We start from the raw sequence: 18,252 nt of genomic DNA, 5'->3' as shown, positions 1-18,252 counted from the left end.
AATGTGAAAATAATAGGAAGGCAGGTACGTCATATTACAAATCCCACAACACAGACACACTAATTGTACCATATCTCATTGCAGAGGACGATGGCTCTCCTGCAGATATCCCTGTCCAGAACTACCCTGATGACATGGTTGACGAGCTGACAAACATCAGCCAGCAGACTCTCCAAGATGTCCTTGGAACGCTCCAGACCCCACCTTCAGTCACAAGGAGGAGCACAGAACTAGCAGCCATCACAGAGGACCCACCCACCACCCCAATTGTACGAACTTCCAGCTCCAACACAGCTGAGGGCTCTGACAACACTGGCACCAGCTTTGAGAGAACTGTAGTTGGAGTACAGCGGGAGCTGGCCAAGGAGGTGTGGGTGGGGATGCAAAATATGGCAGAAGATGAAGACATGGAACAGAGCACCTTCACCCGTAAGAGTACCCAGTAGCACTAGTCCCTGCCACATGGCCACCTATTGCCAATGTCTTGTGCTTTGTAACATGCCAGTCTTGAAACAACTGTACTCAATCACTGTTCTTCAGCCCACTGTTTATCTTGTCACCATGCCTTGTGATTGTCTCTCACTAACTCATTGGCAAATCCTGTCCCTTTGCACTGTCTTACACTTCACCCCAGCATGTCCAATGACATGTCCTTTTGCACTTGTGTAGGGCCACAATGGAAGGTGTCACTCTAATGGACTCACAATCATGGAGAATGTACATATAGCACTACAGCACTTTAAAATAAGTAGCACTTACACAACAACTTTGTCTCTGTGTAATGTGACACATCAACCGTGAGGTAGATCAGTGATGTTTACTTCAGGTCAATGATTATAGATTGTCAATACACCTGACCTCAAAGAATGTTGGCTGATAACTATGCACAGTGGTGTGGATTGTACCATCATCTGCCCTCCCTGAGGGTTATTTCAGAGGAAAATAGAAACTATATACCAAAATGCTGTGTTGGACAGAATAACGCTTCCTCAAGGGACATCTAAGCCAAAAAATATTGCCTTCAAATTTTTCTTCAAGCCAAAACGTACATATGTGACATTTGACCCAAGTTTTACCTAACACACACCATACTGCATGAATGGATGTGTATGAGTTTACATACAAAGATGTCACCAGGCTGAACATTGTAACAAATGATAGGTGTGAGTTATGTATACCATACTACATGAGAGCATACTACCACTCACCTTATAAGGATTCGCTTGGACATCAGGCTGCAGACAGACTTAACACAGTGTCCTCAATACCAATTCTGTTAGCAAAATATGTCACATTGAAAACATAAATCAAAAAATGAACCACACTTTGGGATCCATAGTAACCGTAAGTGGTGGGTGCAATGGATGGCAGAATCTTAGCAAAGTAGCTTTGGTGTAGCTGCCAATGTAACAGCTCAGTTGGGATTTGGTTGCAACACGGGACACAAAAGCTATTACAAAAGAGACACTGTTCACTCATGCCAAGGCCCTGATCTCCAAGCATGTGACACATACTGTAAAGGGTTACCTAAATATTTATTAAACAGTAAAAACAGAAGCTAAAACCAGGGGAAACACCTTACCTAACCTAACCTATCCTAACTACACATTACCCACAACTGGCCCTAACTAACCTAAGCTAAACTTACTTATCACATTTAACAAAACGATCTAAACATCAACCCCCCAACCCTCTTATAAGACGAGACACATGGAGGACAACATATACTAACCTAAACACACACTATCTTATACTAAACAAATATATATTTTTTCGTATTGTTTTTTATTATTATTTTTTTTTAAACACCAAAACCCAAACATCATCGACACACCCACCCACACACATACTAAAAAACAGATATTAAAAGTATCATACCCCCACCCCTCACCCACTACTACTAACTAAACTAACAGCTTATACTAACCTAACACTAAGCCCCCTAAACCCACTAATTAAAAGAACCAGGAAAGAGGAGGGAGGGGAGGGAATCATGGCTGAGGGTACATTGTTTACAAGTTTGCCCTCTGCAGGGTCTTTTTTATGGTACGCACCCTCCGATTTACTTGTGCCACCTCCTGCTGCAGCATGGTGATTTTCCGCAACATACGGTCCAAGTTCCGTTGAATCTGTTGAAAAGCTGCTGGGTCTATGACTGCAGCAGGGGTGGTCTGGGTGCCAGTTGAGGAAGTATGTGCCCTTGTTGGTGCCATGTCTGTAGGAGGAGGTGCAGGTGGTGCTTTGACAGGTCCTGGAGCAGTGGAGTTTGAGGGTCCAGCAAAGGGGCCTGCTAAGGTTGGTGCCACCTGTGTGTTAGTGGTGGTGCTGGAGGTGGTGGCTGTGGTGGACACGGAAGGGCCCCCTTGGGCAAATGCCCTCCTCACTCCAGAGGCTCTTTCATGGCAATAACGACTTGCCCTGTTGTGGAACCCCGACTCCACATCCAGAATGTGGCGGTAATGCATCGCCTTGCTCTGAAACTCCCGAATCTGGATAGGATTCAGATTGGCAGTTGTTAAATAGAAAACCAAACATTAGGTACTTCATTGTGTGATATGGCTCCAGAAGTAAATCAGACAATACATCTAATGTACCAGAAACAGGCCATATCATCATACAGATCACTGATTGTCCCTGAAGAAGTACATGCCAATGCAGCCTACACATGTCCTATAAACAGCACAGCAATACTCTAAAAGATGGGTAACAACTTGAATGACTTATGCATCATTGTTCAGCCATTTGCCAGGTAAAAGAAATGCAGCAAGTCCTTCACCACTGCCAGGCCAACTAATGACTATGTTCCTGATGACAATCAAGGGCCACCAGATCTGCGAGTTGTAAATGAAATTGCCAGGATAGAATTCAGTTTCTAATCATGAGTGGGTATCCTAGGTTTGGACAAGCCACTTACAGATTTACATGTCTGTGTACTAAACTTGGATCATCAGTCCTAGGTACACTTTTCACAACCCTATGCCTGTGCATGAGGGCGGGGGGGGGCAGGCAACAAATACTTTCAAACATTTAGGACACCCAGGAAGCTTTGGACAGCTGTACATGGGTCGCGGCAGCCCACCACAGGTAAGGTGGAAGTCCAATTAGGATACAGCCAAACCTTGGACAATCCCATCCACACTTATGTTTGGAAATGCAGACAATTGTCAACACCATTTCTTACCAGTAACACATGACTTACAACGAGCAGATAGATGCAAACACACATCTGCCCATGAGCTGCATGCACACCTAGGCCATTGTACTCAAGTGCCTCATACTCGTAGCACAACATGTGGAGCTACATGCTGCTGGGAATCAAACATACAGTCAAACATGTTCATTAGTAAATAGGGAAGCTGAAGTCTGTGGGTAAAACTTTGGCATCTCTATTCTGTGAGAATCAGGGTCTGACTTGCTGACTAAATCACAAATATGGTCCTTTGCTACATTTTCTGATTTTAGGTTTTATCTACAAAACTCATCCCTATTCACATGGCCGTGCCTACAGGACTGACCTCCAATCCCAAATTATGACAATACGCTAATGATTGGCCAACTCAAAGATGGGGAAAAAATGATACTCCATACAAGAAACATATCCGATCATTGACCAGTGCATCACACCTTGCTATGTGTCCAAGACACAGGAGTCAATCACACAACATCAGCAAACACAATACAGAACAGAAATATCAACACTTACTGGAGATGTCTGGGTCTGTAAATCGAGCCACCTCTCCAATTGTGTAGGGGGCAGGTCCACCTGTAAGGCATGGAAGGGAGAAATGTGCTCAATGTCTGTGCACTGCACAACACTTCCAAATACAAATACTATGTGTAATATTAAATCAGAAATTCAAGCCTCTCAGACATGATGATACTGCATCCGACATACCACTGCAAACATGTACAGACCTGGGGACTCCAGTGAGTGATACAAACACAGCTGCACACATGCAGTGGCCCTAACTATCATGTGGTGGCAAACATGCTCCATCATTAGTTAGCAAACTAATTCATGGAGTGTATTCCTCTCATCATGTGTATCCCTGAGAGACATGCCAAGCCACTTTCCTGGAGGACTGCAACACCAGTCACCCAGCTATTGTGACTAAGACCATTTTAAAACACACAGGTACAATGTACAGAGGGCCAGAGAGAGTTGTTAGCCCTCAATTTGTATCATTTACTTCATTTTATGTGCCACAGATATAGTAAGTTGCACCAACCATGGAGATGTGAACCTGTGTGCATAACTTTTGGCATCCATCCCTAATTTAATTGTGGCACTACAAAGTCCAAATATCAGTCTAAGATGTTACCTGAGGTCAGCTATAACTTATTACTTATGTGTCAGAATCCAGTTCAGACATGTATCCGAAAAAATTGAGGGACACAATATTTCTTGTAAAAATCTGGATTTAAAACATGTGTTTCCTGGTACACTCACAAACCATGCATGAAACATATGTTAGATCCACATTTTCATCATCTATTGACGTGAAGGCAGTACTAATTTACAGGCTCCTGCTGTGTTTTGTAAGTTAGTCTAGCTGTTGGTCAACAAATGATGGTAATGTGTAGGAATTATTGTATATCTCACAGGTAACTGTGGCCCATATTTATACTTTTTAGAGCCTCATCTGTGCCGCTTTTTGATGCAAAAGCGGCACTAACTTACAAATTCAAAAAATTACGCAAATGCAGTGCTAATGAAGTATAAAATGGGCCTGTATGTTTAACTTGCATTCCACGTGTTCAAAAACATTGCCTGCAGCATATGAACAAATCTCCTACTGTCACTACAGAGCATTTAAATGTGCACATTACTCTGATTTGTACTTACCAACTGGGTCACCAATCATAAACCCTAGGTGGTCCAGGAGGTCTTGCTCCTGGGCAACCAGGTCAGCCCAACGGTGTTTCAGCTGGTGGTCATGGCGCGGTGTGTTGTAGATTCACTGTAGATGGTACAGGACCTTTGCCCACCAGAGCCTCCTTGCCTCTGTGTGATACCCCTGTACCACACGCCCACCTGCTTCGATCATTAAGGGTAGGAAGTGGCACACCAGCCAAATAAAGCCACCCAGCTCCTCCTCTCCCATCCTTCCAAGTCGAGGCCTACCCAACATGCTTGCACCAAAAAAGGAAATAAAGGGGTACAGAGGAGAATGGAGGGAAAGTAGGAGAGGGAAATGCAAACAAATTAACAGAACACAGCCCAACTATCCCCATGCTAACACTACCCACAACAGACTCCCAACAGTACAAAGACAAATTTAGACACTCGATATGAACAAAAAACACTAACACAGGATACCACAGACACTTAGGAAACACAAAAGAACAAGTTAAAGAGCTCACTGGAGACAAATTCACAAAATGCACAGAGAGACGAGTAAGAACACATCCACACAGTTAGGAAATATCACAAACTGCAAAGTGAAAGTACACCCACTGTAGCAATTCTGTAAACAGGATATCCTATTACATCACTTCCTGCCCCAAATGCGGTGCGTTTTCAATCTTTTGCGTCAAAATATTATAACGCTTACAGTCTGTGCGTCATTTTCTTTTGATGCACATGCTTAGAAACAACCCTGCATCCATATTTTGAAATATGTTTCATACTTAACCAATTTCAGGGGGTACAGTGTGGGAATTACCGCTCAGGGCCAATGGATGTTTCATGGCAATGAGCATCATATTTAGACGCATATGCATCATTTTTTGACGCATGTGCGTCTTTTTTTACGCGTATATGTCAAAACTTCTGTCTTTGACTGGGTTTGGGTCATTTGTCATTTGTAATAGTACATGACAGGTGTGACAATACAGAGATAGGCTGATTACACCAACATTGTGCATTCCAGTGTATGGGCACATGTGACAGATCATACTACTGCAGACCATGATCCTCTACTTTTTGTACCGGATTTGCACTCTTCACTGACGCAAAAGATGGCCAAACGTGTAGAATACAATTAGGTATTACCCAGTTTGGGCATGTTTTGCGTCAATAGAGGATAGCAAGGCGACGCAACTCAATACAGTAACTCAATGCCTATGGGTCAATGTGTGTGATTTAGCTCTTCTTATTGTAGTTGTCCCACTGTGTGAACATCACAAGACGCATATTTGCAAATCCGCTTGTATGCATGTGGAGTCAATGTGTCCAACCATCAGATGCTATTCAGTGTGGAAATGAGAGAGGAAATGTGTTTGTCATACATGTAGCAACAAATGCTGTGTGCACTTCCTAGGTTTTTTGGAACATAAATACCACCAATGACAAAGCATGCACAGGATAGATAGCAGACGGTTGATCATGGCAATGTTCCAAAACTAAGCCATCACATATCCGGGAATGTTGGATACTACTTCCTAGGCAAGGCATGAATCAGGCATGGGATAATGCTATGTGGGTATGGGGTTTGTGACACCAAGTCCCAAATACAATCCACAAATGTCATGCCATGCCACAGTTGGAGTCATATAAATGAGCCATGTCTCTCCTGTGGCAGTGGAGGACCAGCAGACCAAGCAGCACATGTTTACATATTTCCAGTGGAAAATGCACAAAGGTGTCCAGTTCAAGTGTGTGGGCCAATTTTTAGCCTGTATCATTATTGGGGTCCATGTTGTCACAGTTACTTGCAGGTACAGTCATGAGTCTGTGGAGCCATTTCCTGATTCTACAAAGTATTCTTTACAGCTGAATTGAAGAAAAGCCAATGAGGAATTGAGAACACACACATGGGGATAGTCCAGCTATGGCACTGCAGACGTGTTATGAGACTGACAACAGGGCAACCTTGGTGTGCTGACAAAGTTAATGGATCAGAAATTTTAAACCTGCAGGTTTCCTCACAACATTTGTACACAGGTTGGCCTCTAAAATTCCCACTGCATCCGGGAACATCAGTGCCTCTGTGCTTATTAATCTCACAGCTATTCACCATGCAAGCCCCATCAATATGTGGGGGGCAATGTGAATCAGCATGTGGACTGTCTGGGTCCTAACATGTGTTGACATTTCATGCACAGTATCTGACGTTGTTTGCTGTGCTGGAGGCACCATACCCAATCCATGCATACAGCCATGGTACACTGTCACTATTTGTCACTCATGCATACATGAAACACAGACAAGGGATGGGCCATGAGACAAGTTCCACCCCATGGTACGATAAATAAACTGATTATGCTATACAATGTATTTGAGTATTCATTGTAGACCCACCTGACACAATACCCCAAGAGGAAAGTGAGGGCGGGGAAAGCAACTATGATACAAATGTAGCCACAGGGAACCTTTATGGTAACGCAAAGACAGGAACCAGTCAAGCTAACAGGATGCAGGGTCAATCAGGATAAAAAAATGTAACAAGGCAAATACACAGTGAGCAGACTGAGACTGGTCAAAGTTGGAACAACACTGTGGAAAATGAAAACTGTGTTTTTCCTGTGTGTTGGAACGTAACACAATAACCCAAGGGCTGTGTTACACAAGTGATTTATACGGCAATGCATAACAGTGTTATACATAAAATGGCAGCTACTATGCTGTTCCAGTCAGCTGCAAGGGCAGTGCGTGTTCAAATAGCTGGTCTGCATGGAGGTGCTCACAGGTGTGTGCATCTTCAGTCTCTCACAAGTCCTGTAGGTGTGAATCAAGTTCAAAGGGCCAACAGTACCTTTCACATGGTAAGCAATTTACAGGTGATTACAGGTCCTACAGACTACAAGGCAGTGCATTATTTAACCAGAAGTCCATGCAGGCAGAAGTATAATGACTATGGCATACCATAGTATAGAGGGAAGCACACTGGATTCACAATGTGAGTCTGGGTGTATGTAGAGGAGGGATTATCTGGGTACACATATTGCCTTTCCATGGACCTTTGAAGAAGGGTGGGGTGAGACAGGAAACATGGGTGTGGCAGGATTTAAAACCTGGACTGCCATGTGCAGGGGATGTCTTCTGAGCAATGCTAGTCATAACTGGGACACTTGTGCTATCCATTTGCTGCTTATATGGAATTCTTGTCGCACATAGTCCTTGCAAAGATAGCTGATGTAATAATTACTGTGGTCAAGGGTCTGGTCATACCTTCTAGTCACCAATGCAATAGCACATCCACTGCCTCATGTATGAGGCATTGTTTTCCCTTATTGACTGATGGTGTCTTAGTTGTGTGCCATATGCTGCAATGAACCATGTTGCCAACATGTATGTGCGAAATAGCTGTGGTCCTCTGCTATTGCCCTTCAAATGTGAAATGTACAGGATAGATGTCATTAACAGTGTGTGTGAATTTGGCTGTACATTCATGTGCATCAAAATAGATTTGGATTTTTCTGTATCCTAATCTGTATTTTTGCAATGCTCCATGAGGCTACACTCTGATTCTGATAGTTAGGGATAATGTTATGAAAAAATGATTATCCAGACCACGATGTAGTGATTACAATAGGTGTTTATTGACATATGGTAAGACAGTGATGATGGATGAGTAGAGTTAAAAGAAATTTTGGACAATATGTTGTCTCTGACGCAATCCTGCAGCTGTGTTTGGATGGTCCCCCTCATGTTGATGGACAGCATCCTCCTCTTCAGGCATTTGTGGGTCAGGTTCATTTAGGGGAATGTTCCTTTTTACACATATGTTGTGCAGGATGGTACAGGTCAAAATGATTTTGCACAGCATTTCAGGTGAATATAGGAGGCTGCCTCCGATGTTGTCGAGGCACCTGAATATTGACTTCAGGATGCCAAAGGTCCTCTTGACTATGGTGCGTGTCCTCCTATGTGCCTCATTATAGGTATGCTCTGCTGCAGTGCTTTGGTTTGCAAATGGGGTCCTGATCCATGGCTGGATCCCATACCCCTGATCAGCTCAAAGAGATAATGAGTGAGAACATGTTGATGTACCTTGCACCATGATTATCACTTTGCATGGCAGTTGTTCTCATGTGTTGTCTGTGACTCATCGGTGTTTGTGTTATTGTGTGGAATCCTAGGCTTCTAGGATGTACCATCAGCATTGGGTTGTTTCCTTATCTGAACGGGTGTTTGGATGATTGACTGGATGTCAGCAGTTTTTTTGTAGAGTTGCAGTACATTGTGTACTCCCTTGCATTATGTCATGTGAAAGAGGTGTCCATGTGTCTTAACTGGGTGTGACATGATACTTCCATACACAGAATCAATTCCACAGTGGTGATAACATGGCTGCATCTATATACCCTGGACATCCCATCCATCTTCACTTATGCAATAGAATTATTTAAACATCAGTGAGACCCCTAGATTTGGCAAGGTGACAATGTACAACACATCTCCGTACGTTGTCAGCACTGACGTGTTGACATTTGACTATGCACAAATATCCCATGTGGGACAAGTTCTCTGCAGACCTATTTCTCTGCCCTTGCCAAGTCGACTCAGGTTGTAACGTGTACCTATACATCTGAACATGTTCTAGTTCAGCTGGCTAACTTGGTTGTGAGGTTGTCATTTTGAGTGTCAGAAGGTCCGTATGCCTGTACATCTGTTGTGTGTGCGTGAAATTGTCTCAATCCGTTTGTGTAGGAATGTGCACTTTCAATATTGTCACATCAATATGTGTTCTTCGCACAGTCCACTTGCTTATTGGTAGTGGGCAATATGAGAGCAGGAGTGATGTGAAATATTGGTACAGCCCCAATGATTCCATGTCACCTTCAATGTAGTCATCATCATGCTATGTGTGTCATGGTGTTTGACCTGCAGCATAACACATTACACACCCCTTACACAGTACGTATTGGTTGGAAGGGTGTTTGATTGAGTGTTATTGATGTGATATTGAAAGATTAATCTTCAAAGTCATATTGCCAGTTGAGGCCATGTCATTGTCATTGTGTTGTTTTAAATTGTTCCCTTGTGTCTGTGGAGTTGCATCTGTTGTTATTTGGTACTGTCATTTGTCCATAGGTGTATATTCAAATGGGTCAGGATGTCACACATGCCTAGCAGTGTCACAACCTCATTCTCTTCCTAGCCACGTGTCGATGTCGTGGTGTATGTATTGTGTGTCCTAGAGGATTGCTGTGCTGTGTGTGTATAAGTAGGTTTCTGTACTTACCAGCAAATAGGCCATTTCCATATCGTCCATCCTGAAAGTGTTGATTAATGGTGCAGTGACTGAAGATGAATAAATCATGTACACTCCCAGGATACTTTGCCACTATGTTGGTGATCAATCCTCGGTGATGGACAATGGCCTGCACATTAATGGAGTGTGTGTGCTTCCTGTTGCGGTATAGATACTAGGTTGCAGCAGGTGGCACAATGCGTACATGTGTGCAGTCAATGGCACCAAGGACGTGTGGGAAGCCGTTGATTTGGTAGAAGCCCTGTTTGGTCTCCTGCTGCTTCTGCTGTGTGTTGGGGAAGCTGATGTGGTGGGGTGCAAGGGAGATGATGGCATCCAATACCTTGGGTAGGAAGGTGGAGAATGAGGGCTGGGAGATCCCGGCAACCAGGGCACCAGTGGTTTGGAAGGAGCCACTTGCCAACATGTGGAGTACAGCTAGCAGCTTGGTTTCTGGTGGAATGGTGTGGGGTGTCTGCAAGCTGGGTGCCAACTGTGGCTCAATGTTGCGCAGCAGCTGCTGAATGGCTTGCCGGTTCAGCCTGTACCTCTGGATGATGTCTTGTTGGCGGAGTCCCAGAAGGGTTGTCCTGGTGCAGAATATCCTCTCCTGTCTTCTGCGTTGCCTTTGGGTCCCTGCTGGTGTTGTGGAAGCTGCTGTTGTTGGTCCTGTGCTCTGCGTCTGCGTGCATGCTGGATGAAAAGCACCTCCATGTCTTCTTTTTGGAGCTCTGCTGTTGCTTCTGTGTGTTTTCATTAAGTACTGGTGTGTTTGCCCCATTTTAATGCCTGCCCTGACCCAGGCGTTATTTTTTTACGCAAATCGGGCTGGGCGTCCTTTTCTGACTCCGCCTCCTGACCTTGCAGGGTTTTTGCGTGATTGGATAAATAAGGCGCACAGGTGTTTAAGTAATTTTTTTGGACAGGAACGCCTACCTTGCATGTTATTAACGCAAGGCGGTTTACCGCATCCAGAAAATGACACACACAGTGGAATTATGGGGTTCGTGGGCTCGGGCGTCAAAGTTTAAATATGGTGCACGTTTTGCGCTGAATGTGCTTCAAAAGAATTTATGCACATTCGGCGCAAACAGATTATAAATATGCCCCTAAGTGTGTTTTGTGTGAGACATTAAATTGCACCAATTTAAACCTTGCATTAAATGACACATTAATGATAAGCAGCCATGCTCCTCTCTATATTCACTCGCTTCAAGCGGCTCTTCACGGTCTTCCTCCCATTGTCCTCTATCCTTGAGTTCAATTTTTACGAGTTATGCTTTTAATGCTCTACATAAGTTGGATATTAACTGTTCCCCTGTGCGAGGCTGATCATAGTGGTCAATTCTTCTGAAGTTCTGGGAGCAGCCAGGGAAACAATATCACATTGCTTAATGATTCTTGTGCTTCCTGAAAAACGTTGAATGCTTCCTAAGGATACAAATCATCCATTAGTCTGAACCTTTTTCTTTTCCATTGGGCTGTAGACATATCTTGCTCAATACGTTTAAAAGGTTGCGGTCTCCAAATAGTGGTGGTTTCGTAAGCGGTTTCTTCACTACTCTCTCCCATACACTACCCATGTGTGGTATCAAATAAGCATACAAAGCTTTATGCTGCCTCCCGTCGAGTTCCCTCAACCAGGTCTCTTCATGCGTACCCTTCAGCAGCTGTTTTTCCCTGTTATCTTCCTCTTACCTACATGCTTCAGCTGTTTTCTATGCATTAAGCTGCGGTCTAGGGCAATCCTAGGCCTCCATGTTACCAGTGTTAATTAATGTTTTCAGATTCACCCTGCTTTTCTTGCCTGCCAAGTCCAGTGCTACTAATAGACAATGTAACCTAATAATAAAACTGAGTTTCTAAACGAATACCACAAATGGTAACAATTGGGCTCGTTTTCTTTCTCCAGAGCAAATGATTTGCCAGTTTTTCAACGTACAACTCGGTCATAAGAAGCTGTTTCTTTGTAGGTAGAGAACATGTCAAAACCGTAACCTTCTCCTGCTGACTCATAGGATTGACACAAAAAAGATGTGTTTTAAGACTGTTTTATATTGCTGTTTTTGTAGCAGAAACTGTAGAATTCGAACTATAGGCACATTTAGATATATATATCATCACAGTACATACATGTAGAGTTATGTATAGTAAAACTTTTCTTACTTGTAGAAACTTACCTTCACAATATTTTTGTCCTCGATATTCTTGACACATTATTTTGCCCACAGAATAATTTTTCTCTGATATTATGTCTACACCTAAAGAAGTGATAGTAACTAATTTCACATATGAGCCAACTCCTGTGTTTCCAACAAACTGTTTAAAATCTCTTGGCAACTTAAAAAAACATGAGCTCTGTGGACTGCTTGTCTCGTTTTTTCTCTTTTTTAAAGTTCAAATTATACAGGCAATGTTTTCAGATTCCAGCTGGGAGAATATGACAACTACCTTTTTGGTCTATAGGTCTACTCTAGATGAATTTGCCTATATGAGGGTGAATCAAGTTAAGTCCTTGTATATCTTTTACGAAGTCCGGTTTACTGTTGGGACCCTGCCCTGCACATATTTGTCATTTGCTGCAGTTGATGCAGAAAGATTAGCTTCCCTCTGTGACCATCATTATCAATAATCCTTTTCAAACAGATATTGTTCGACATACCTAGAATCAAGCTCTTTTTGTCCCCTTCACTAATAAACCTTTAGCATGGCCTTAGTAAAAACTAATAAAGCACCCATTGTGTCTTTTGTCTTCCAGGTCCAAACAGCGGAAAGAGGAGTTAATCTCTGGATCTTCCCCTTTATCTCTAACACTTCCATTCTTGACATGGCCTACTGTGTCCCAGGACCCATAAATGCATAGAAGTCCCTCTGGTGCCGGTTATGAACCAGCTCTGAAATATTCTAGATCAGAGAGGTTCGTGGTCCTGATTCTACTAGTTTGGTCTGTAGCCTTTGACGCTGTGCCACACATTATCTATAGTAAGAGACAGCCTAGTGCCAGTGTCTATAGCACAGCTTTGAGATGGATTCATTCAGTTTTTACTATTCAGGTCACAAGCTATCACTATACCTTCTTTCTAATCTTCTTTCAAAAACATTGTGTGGGGTTCCTCAAAGTTCCTATCTTAGCACTACAATCAATGTATCCCCGCCTTGCTAAGATCAGAAATCATTTGGGTTGGCTTGCATGTCCTACAGCATGATATTCATATTATTCTACAAATGGCAAAAAATTATTTGGAAGCTCTATCCAATTTCTATGTTAATTTAACTTTCGTCAAAAACTGAAGAACCCTTTGGGAGGCCACGGGACAAACAAGAGTTACTGGACCTCAACCGTGGTGGTTGGAGCCTTTTACCATTGGGGCCTCACCTACTATGACAATGCAATTTGGAGCCAAGTACAGCATTTTCACACTTGACTCTCAGTGTAGTGAGGGCAAGCAGGCAAAGGTTTTTCAGCAAGGTAATGTGGAATGTCATAATTAAATCAGTATTGCAACAGAGACAATAAATGCAGCCCAGCCCATAGCTTTTTTAATAGAAAAAGAGCATTGCTTTTATTACACCAATACATAATACTTCACAAAGTAAGCTCAGTCAAGGACAGGGTTCTGAGTGTTATTGAATTGCAATCAAGCAGAATGGCTATGTGAGATTATGCCCAGGTGCGCTTTTCATTTTGGTATGAGTGAGGATCTTTCCTGCTTCGGACTAGTACTACTAATTTAGTAGTAGTGGCACAGTCAGTATTCTAGGTTACTTGATTGGTTCACTAACGTACTGGGGTCTGGGGAATCTTAAGTGCATGACCAACAGACCACAGCAGTGTAAGTGGTTGCGCTCGAAATTCAGAGCTGCAGTGACCAGTGGTGGTCCTGTCTCTTTTTCCAGATGTTGGTTGAGGAATGCAGTGGCTCCCGCAAAGCAGTAACACATCCCCTTATGGTTTCACTGCCAAACAACTATTACCCCCCATCAACCCACCACAATTGGCAATCAGGTGTCCTTTCATAGTGGTGTCAATGTCTGGCAGAGTCAGCACATGTTAGTCCTCTCCTGCCAGCAGATTGCAAAATTCTGTTCATGTTAATGGCCCATCTTTCAGCCTGTCTACATTACAGGCATATGGACCCTGGTTACAAATTGTACAAGGGGGCTGTGTAATTCACTCCTAGACTCGTGCTGTGGTGGTTACACTCTCTTGATTCATTATGCTCTTCTGAGCTGTGTAAAACTCTGGGTTCAGTGGTTGGGCATCTCCTCCTCAGGCAGTCATCTACATGCAGGGTCAGGCACTCATTCTCCTCTCTCAGCAATACACGCAGGCTCCAAAGCACCAGGCAGGTCCACAGCTTTTCCAACAAGATGGGGCAGCCTACTAGTCATGTGCCTTCATCTCTAGGAGACTGGCTGTCGAGGAGTCAGTCCTGGATCTAAGTAGTTCCTCAGGAACTCTTCCCATTCCCTGCAATGGTCACTGAAAACAGGAACTGGAACCAAGTATGATAATGTGGGTCCCACTTCTATAGTTCTTTTCTGGACGGGGGTATTAATCTCATTACTGGTGTTCTGGAAGCAATTCCCTTTCAAAAGTATCTTCTCCTTCTGCTTAGCAAACACAGACTTTGTAGAAGGTCATGACTCTTGTAGCAGGTAGTGATGATGCTATCTTTAAATGGTAGCACCAAAACATACTCACAATTAAGTTCCCAGGAAGGGTAGAGCCACAAAGCCCTGCTAGCAAAGGTCACTGCTGCATTTTTCCAACAGTCCTGTCTCCATTCCCCCACTCTTCAGTGCTTGTGGGTGCACCCTTCTATTCTTCAACATGAGCAATACACTATCATTTTCCTGGGAGGCTGTACCACAACATCTATCTTGTGCTATGTTTTAGCATCCAAAATAAATTCCACTTATTGCACTCATCTCTCCAACCAAACACTTATAACAACCATAGATTCCTTCTACAAGCATACATACAGCATGCACAGGACATGCACTTGCAAAAGTCTCTTCATTATATTCAAAAGGGACTTTACTCGAATGGGGCCTGGACGCAACAGTCTGTTATAAAATATGAAAAAAAAAGTTCTGTATAGTTGTATCAATGAGAAAAATGGTACTCTGCCACCATACCGTAATATATGTCCCAGGACATGGAAGTTAATCTAATGTTGAATAATGAGTGAGCTTGGTGCTCCCTTCCAGACATCAGAGCAAGGTCATTTACAAGGCCTAGATCTTAGTGTGCACATAGAATTATAATCTGTGCTGGGCCACAAACTCCAGGATACAGCTGGAGTCACTCAAGGTAGGGATGCATTTCTGTATTACCATGCAGGGGATATCGCTTCTCAACAATAACAAATCATCTAAAGCTTAATTCAGACAAAACTGGCATTATGATTCCTGGAGGCACTCCCTGAATCTGGTTTTCAAACCACATCCTCCTTCAGTCACTGTGGTCCGCAACTTTGGCTTTATTTTTCATTAGTGTTGCACCAACTACTCACAAATTACCAAGATCACTTTTACTTGCTTTTAGCATCTAAGATTACACAAAAGAGTTTCCTTTTCATGTCCATACTGCATCGGTACGACATTTTTCACACCTTTTTACTCCCAGGCTTGATTCAATGTGTAGGAGTGTTTCTGTACCTTCTGCAAAGACGTCATCTTATTCAAAATGTGACAGCAAGTGTCTTGTTAGGACACTCTCGTTATACATCTCTTGCCAGCTAGAATTCTTTCCCTGGTTGCCAATGACCAAGAGCACCATTTTAGAGGGCTCTGCATCAGCTCCAAGCCCTTATTTTATGAAGGAGATTTTCTGTTCCTACACTCCACACTGTACATTGCTCTGTTCTTCAGATTTTCTCTCCCACATACTAACGTATTACAGAACACATCCAAGAGTTAATTCCATAATCTTTTTTCTGACCCCTTACATCAGCTATTGGTCACCCTATCACCATACAAGCATTTGTAACTGTGAGTTCTACAAAAAGTTCAAAGAAAATAAACTTCCTTTTAAAAAAATACTCTTGTGGCCCGTTTTCTTGATATGTTTAGTATTTTCGTTTGAGAGTGTGGCAGCAGAGTTTTCTATGTTAGAATTTGGAGTCATTATGTAATCATTTAATAAACTAATGTGTGAACTCATTTTTAATGATGGTTTTATATTAACAAAACAGGTGACTTATTGAATGGCCACCAGCTTATGTAAGGCCTGTATTTTGCTCATGCTAACTTAAGCTAAATGAAATTATTTTTCATGACTTTGTCTCCTTGGGGATAGAGTGTGTTCCTTAACCAATAAATGTGTTAACAGTGACATCTGCAGGGCTAAAGCAGAAGCAGATGCAAGGTCATTGTGTAATACAACAACTAAATTAAATGTTTCAACTGTTTCCATAGTTTTGACTGACTTCATTGTTAGGGAAATGTTACTAATGTGTGTGTTTTCTTCGAGGGCAAACAAACTGAAAGAATGTTAATCGTAGTTCCTCGGTTACCTATTCTTGGTGAAGAAGGAACAAAAGATCCACAGATGAGGCGGAAGAAAAGGAAGACAAGAATATAAAATGTATTAGTTTAGATTTAGTCAATGGAGCAGCAGCAAATAGAAAACTTGCTGTAGACTTACTCTGTATAATTTAGATATCTGTTATTGTTCTGATTGGTTATAACTTTGTCACCTTATGCTTCATCCAATCATTTTCATTTAACAAGTTTAATTTAATGTTCAGTCAACATTGCTCAGGGTTCAGTCTTTTGGGATTAATCCTGTATGCTAGTCCTTTAGATTATTCTTGGAGTGAATCTTTACATTACTTAAATGGTTTAGTGTATCTTACAGTCCAAATTCTAAACCATTACCCCTGTCCTTATTCTGTTCCTAATTGCTGATGATGGTGCCTGATGGTGTCCCACTGATGAATTAGACGATGTTGCTAACTGTAGAATATTGGTAATGTATAACTGTGATATGTTATTTGTCTTTTGTTTTTCAGGTACCAGCTGCAATTCATTAATTATTGCTGCATATTTTTGATATTACTCTAGTGAGATGGATTTCTAAATTTGTGTTCTAAAACTTGTACATGAAGCCCAACATGTCTATGCTAATCAGTAGTTAGTGAGGGAAGTGTTGCTCACATGCTCATGATATATTTCTGATATTTCTTTGTTTATCACTTTGCTGATGTATTCAATTTCTCTTGCTCAGATTCTAGTGCTATGGTTTTGTGTTATAACCATCGAGATAATTTGTCGATTTGCATTGATTAAACTCAGATATATAAGGTGTACAAATCAGCCTTTGTTGTCTCTCTATACGTATCATTTGTGCTTGAGAATAATTTTCATTACTTTAGCATTGTTAATATAGGGAAATAAATTGTTAACTTCCTAATAAACTGGTGTGGTTATTGAGGTCAAATCGTTTTACATATGTTATTATGATGATTATGACGTGTATCAAGTGACATCCCCTCTGAACAATGTCGGTTCGGTTCATTGACCTGATGTGTGAAATCCACTATTCAGTTTGAGATAATAGCTAGGGTTTCCGTGCGTTCACAAGAGCGAACTGTCCATACCATCTAATAACCTGAAAAAGGTACCCATTTATGTTTTGTTCGTGCTATGTTTGCTTTGAAAAGTCTGAACATGTTACTTCTAGATTTTTGTGTCATAAACAGAGACTTCATTTTTTGACTAAATTCTAACATCAAGAAATTTTTTGTTATCATGAAATAATCACGTTACTTTGTATAGAAATGTAAATCTTTTAGTCAGTGTTCTTTCCCTGATGGTAACTTTGTAGCTGAAGGAAGCTCAGCAGTAATTGCTGGCCTACAAGGGTATACTTTTTCAAAGCACAAGTACAGATCCCATAAAAAATATAGTTTATTTTCTGTTGCAGTCATCACTCATTTCTGAAGATCAATCAATAATCCATGCTCCTGAATACCTGTTGATCAAGTTGCATTCACGTGATGTGCCTCTTAAATATTGAGTGGGGAATATTGTTGTACCTGAATATTGTACACAAAATATTTAGGATAAAAATGTCAAAAGGTGATTATGTATAGATTTTCTATAC

General features: G+C 42.0%; 1 protein-coding gene across 1 annotated transcript in view; it reads left to right on the top strand.

Annotated features, from left to right (window-relative positions):
- The window catches only part of LOC138296245 (pantetheinase-like), a 289,635-nt gene extending 272,074 nt beyond the window's left edge, over positions 1-17,561 (top strand). The window contains exon 8 of the mRNA XM_069235173.1: positions 16,618-17,561. Coding sequence (XP_069091274.1) covers positions 16,618-16,631 — 14 coding nt within the window. The 3' untranslated portion in view covers positions 16,632-17,561. The remainder of the gene's footprint in view (positions 1-16,617) is intronic.
- The last annotated feature ends 691 nt before the right edge of the window (positions 17,562-18,252 follow it).

The sequence above is a fragment of the Pleurodeles waltl genome, chromosome 5 (genome assembly GCF_031143425.1).
Source record: "Pleurodeles waltl isolate 20211129_DDA chromosome 5, aPleWal1.hap1.20221129, whole genome shotgun sequence".
NCBI lineage: Eukaryota > Metazoa > Chordata > Amphibia > Caudata > Salamandridae > Pleurodeles > Pleurodeles waltl.
The sequence above is the reverse complement of the archived record's forward strand: the minus strand, read 5'-3'. Positions and strand labels throughout refer to the sequence as shown.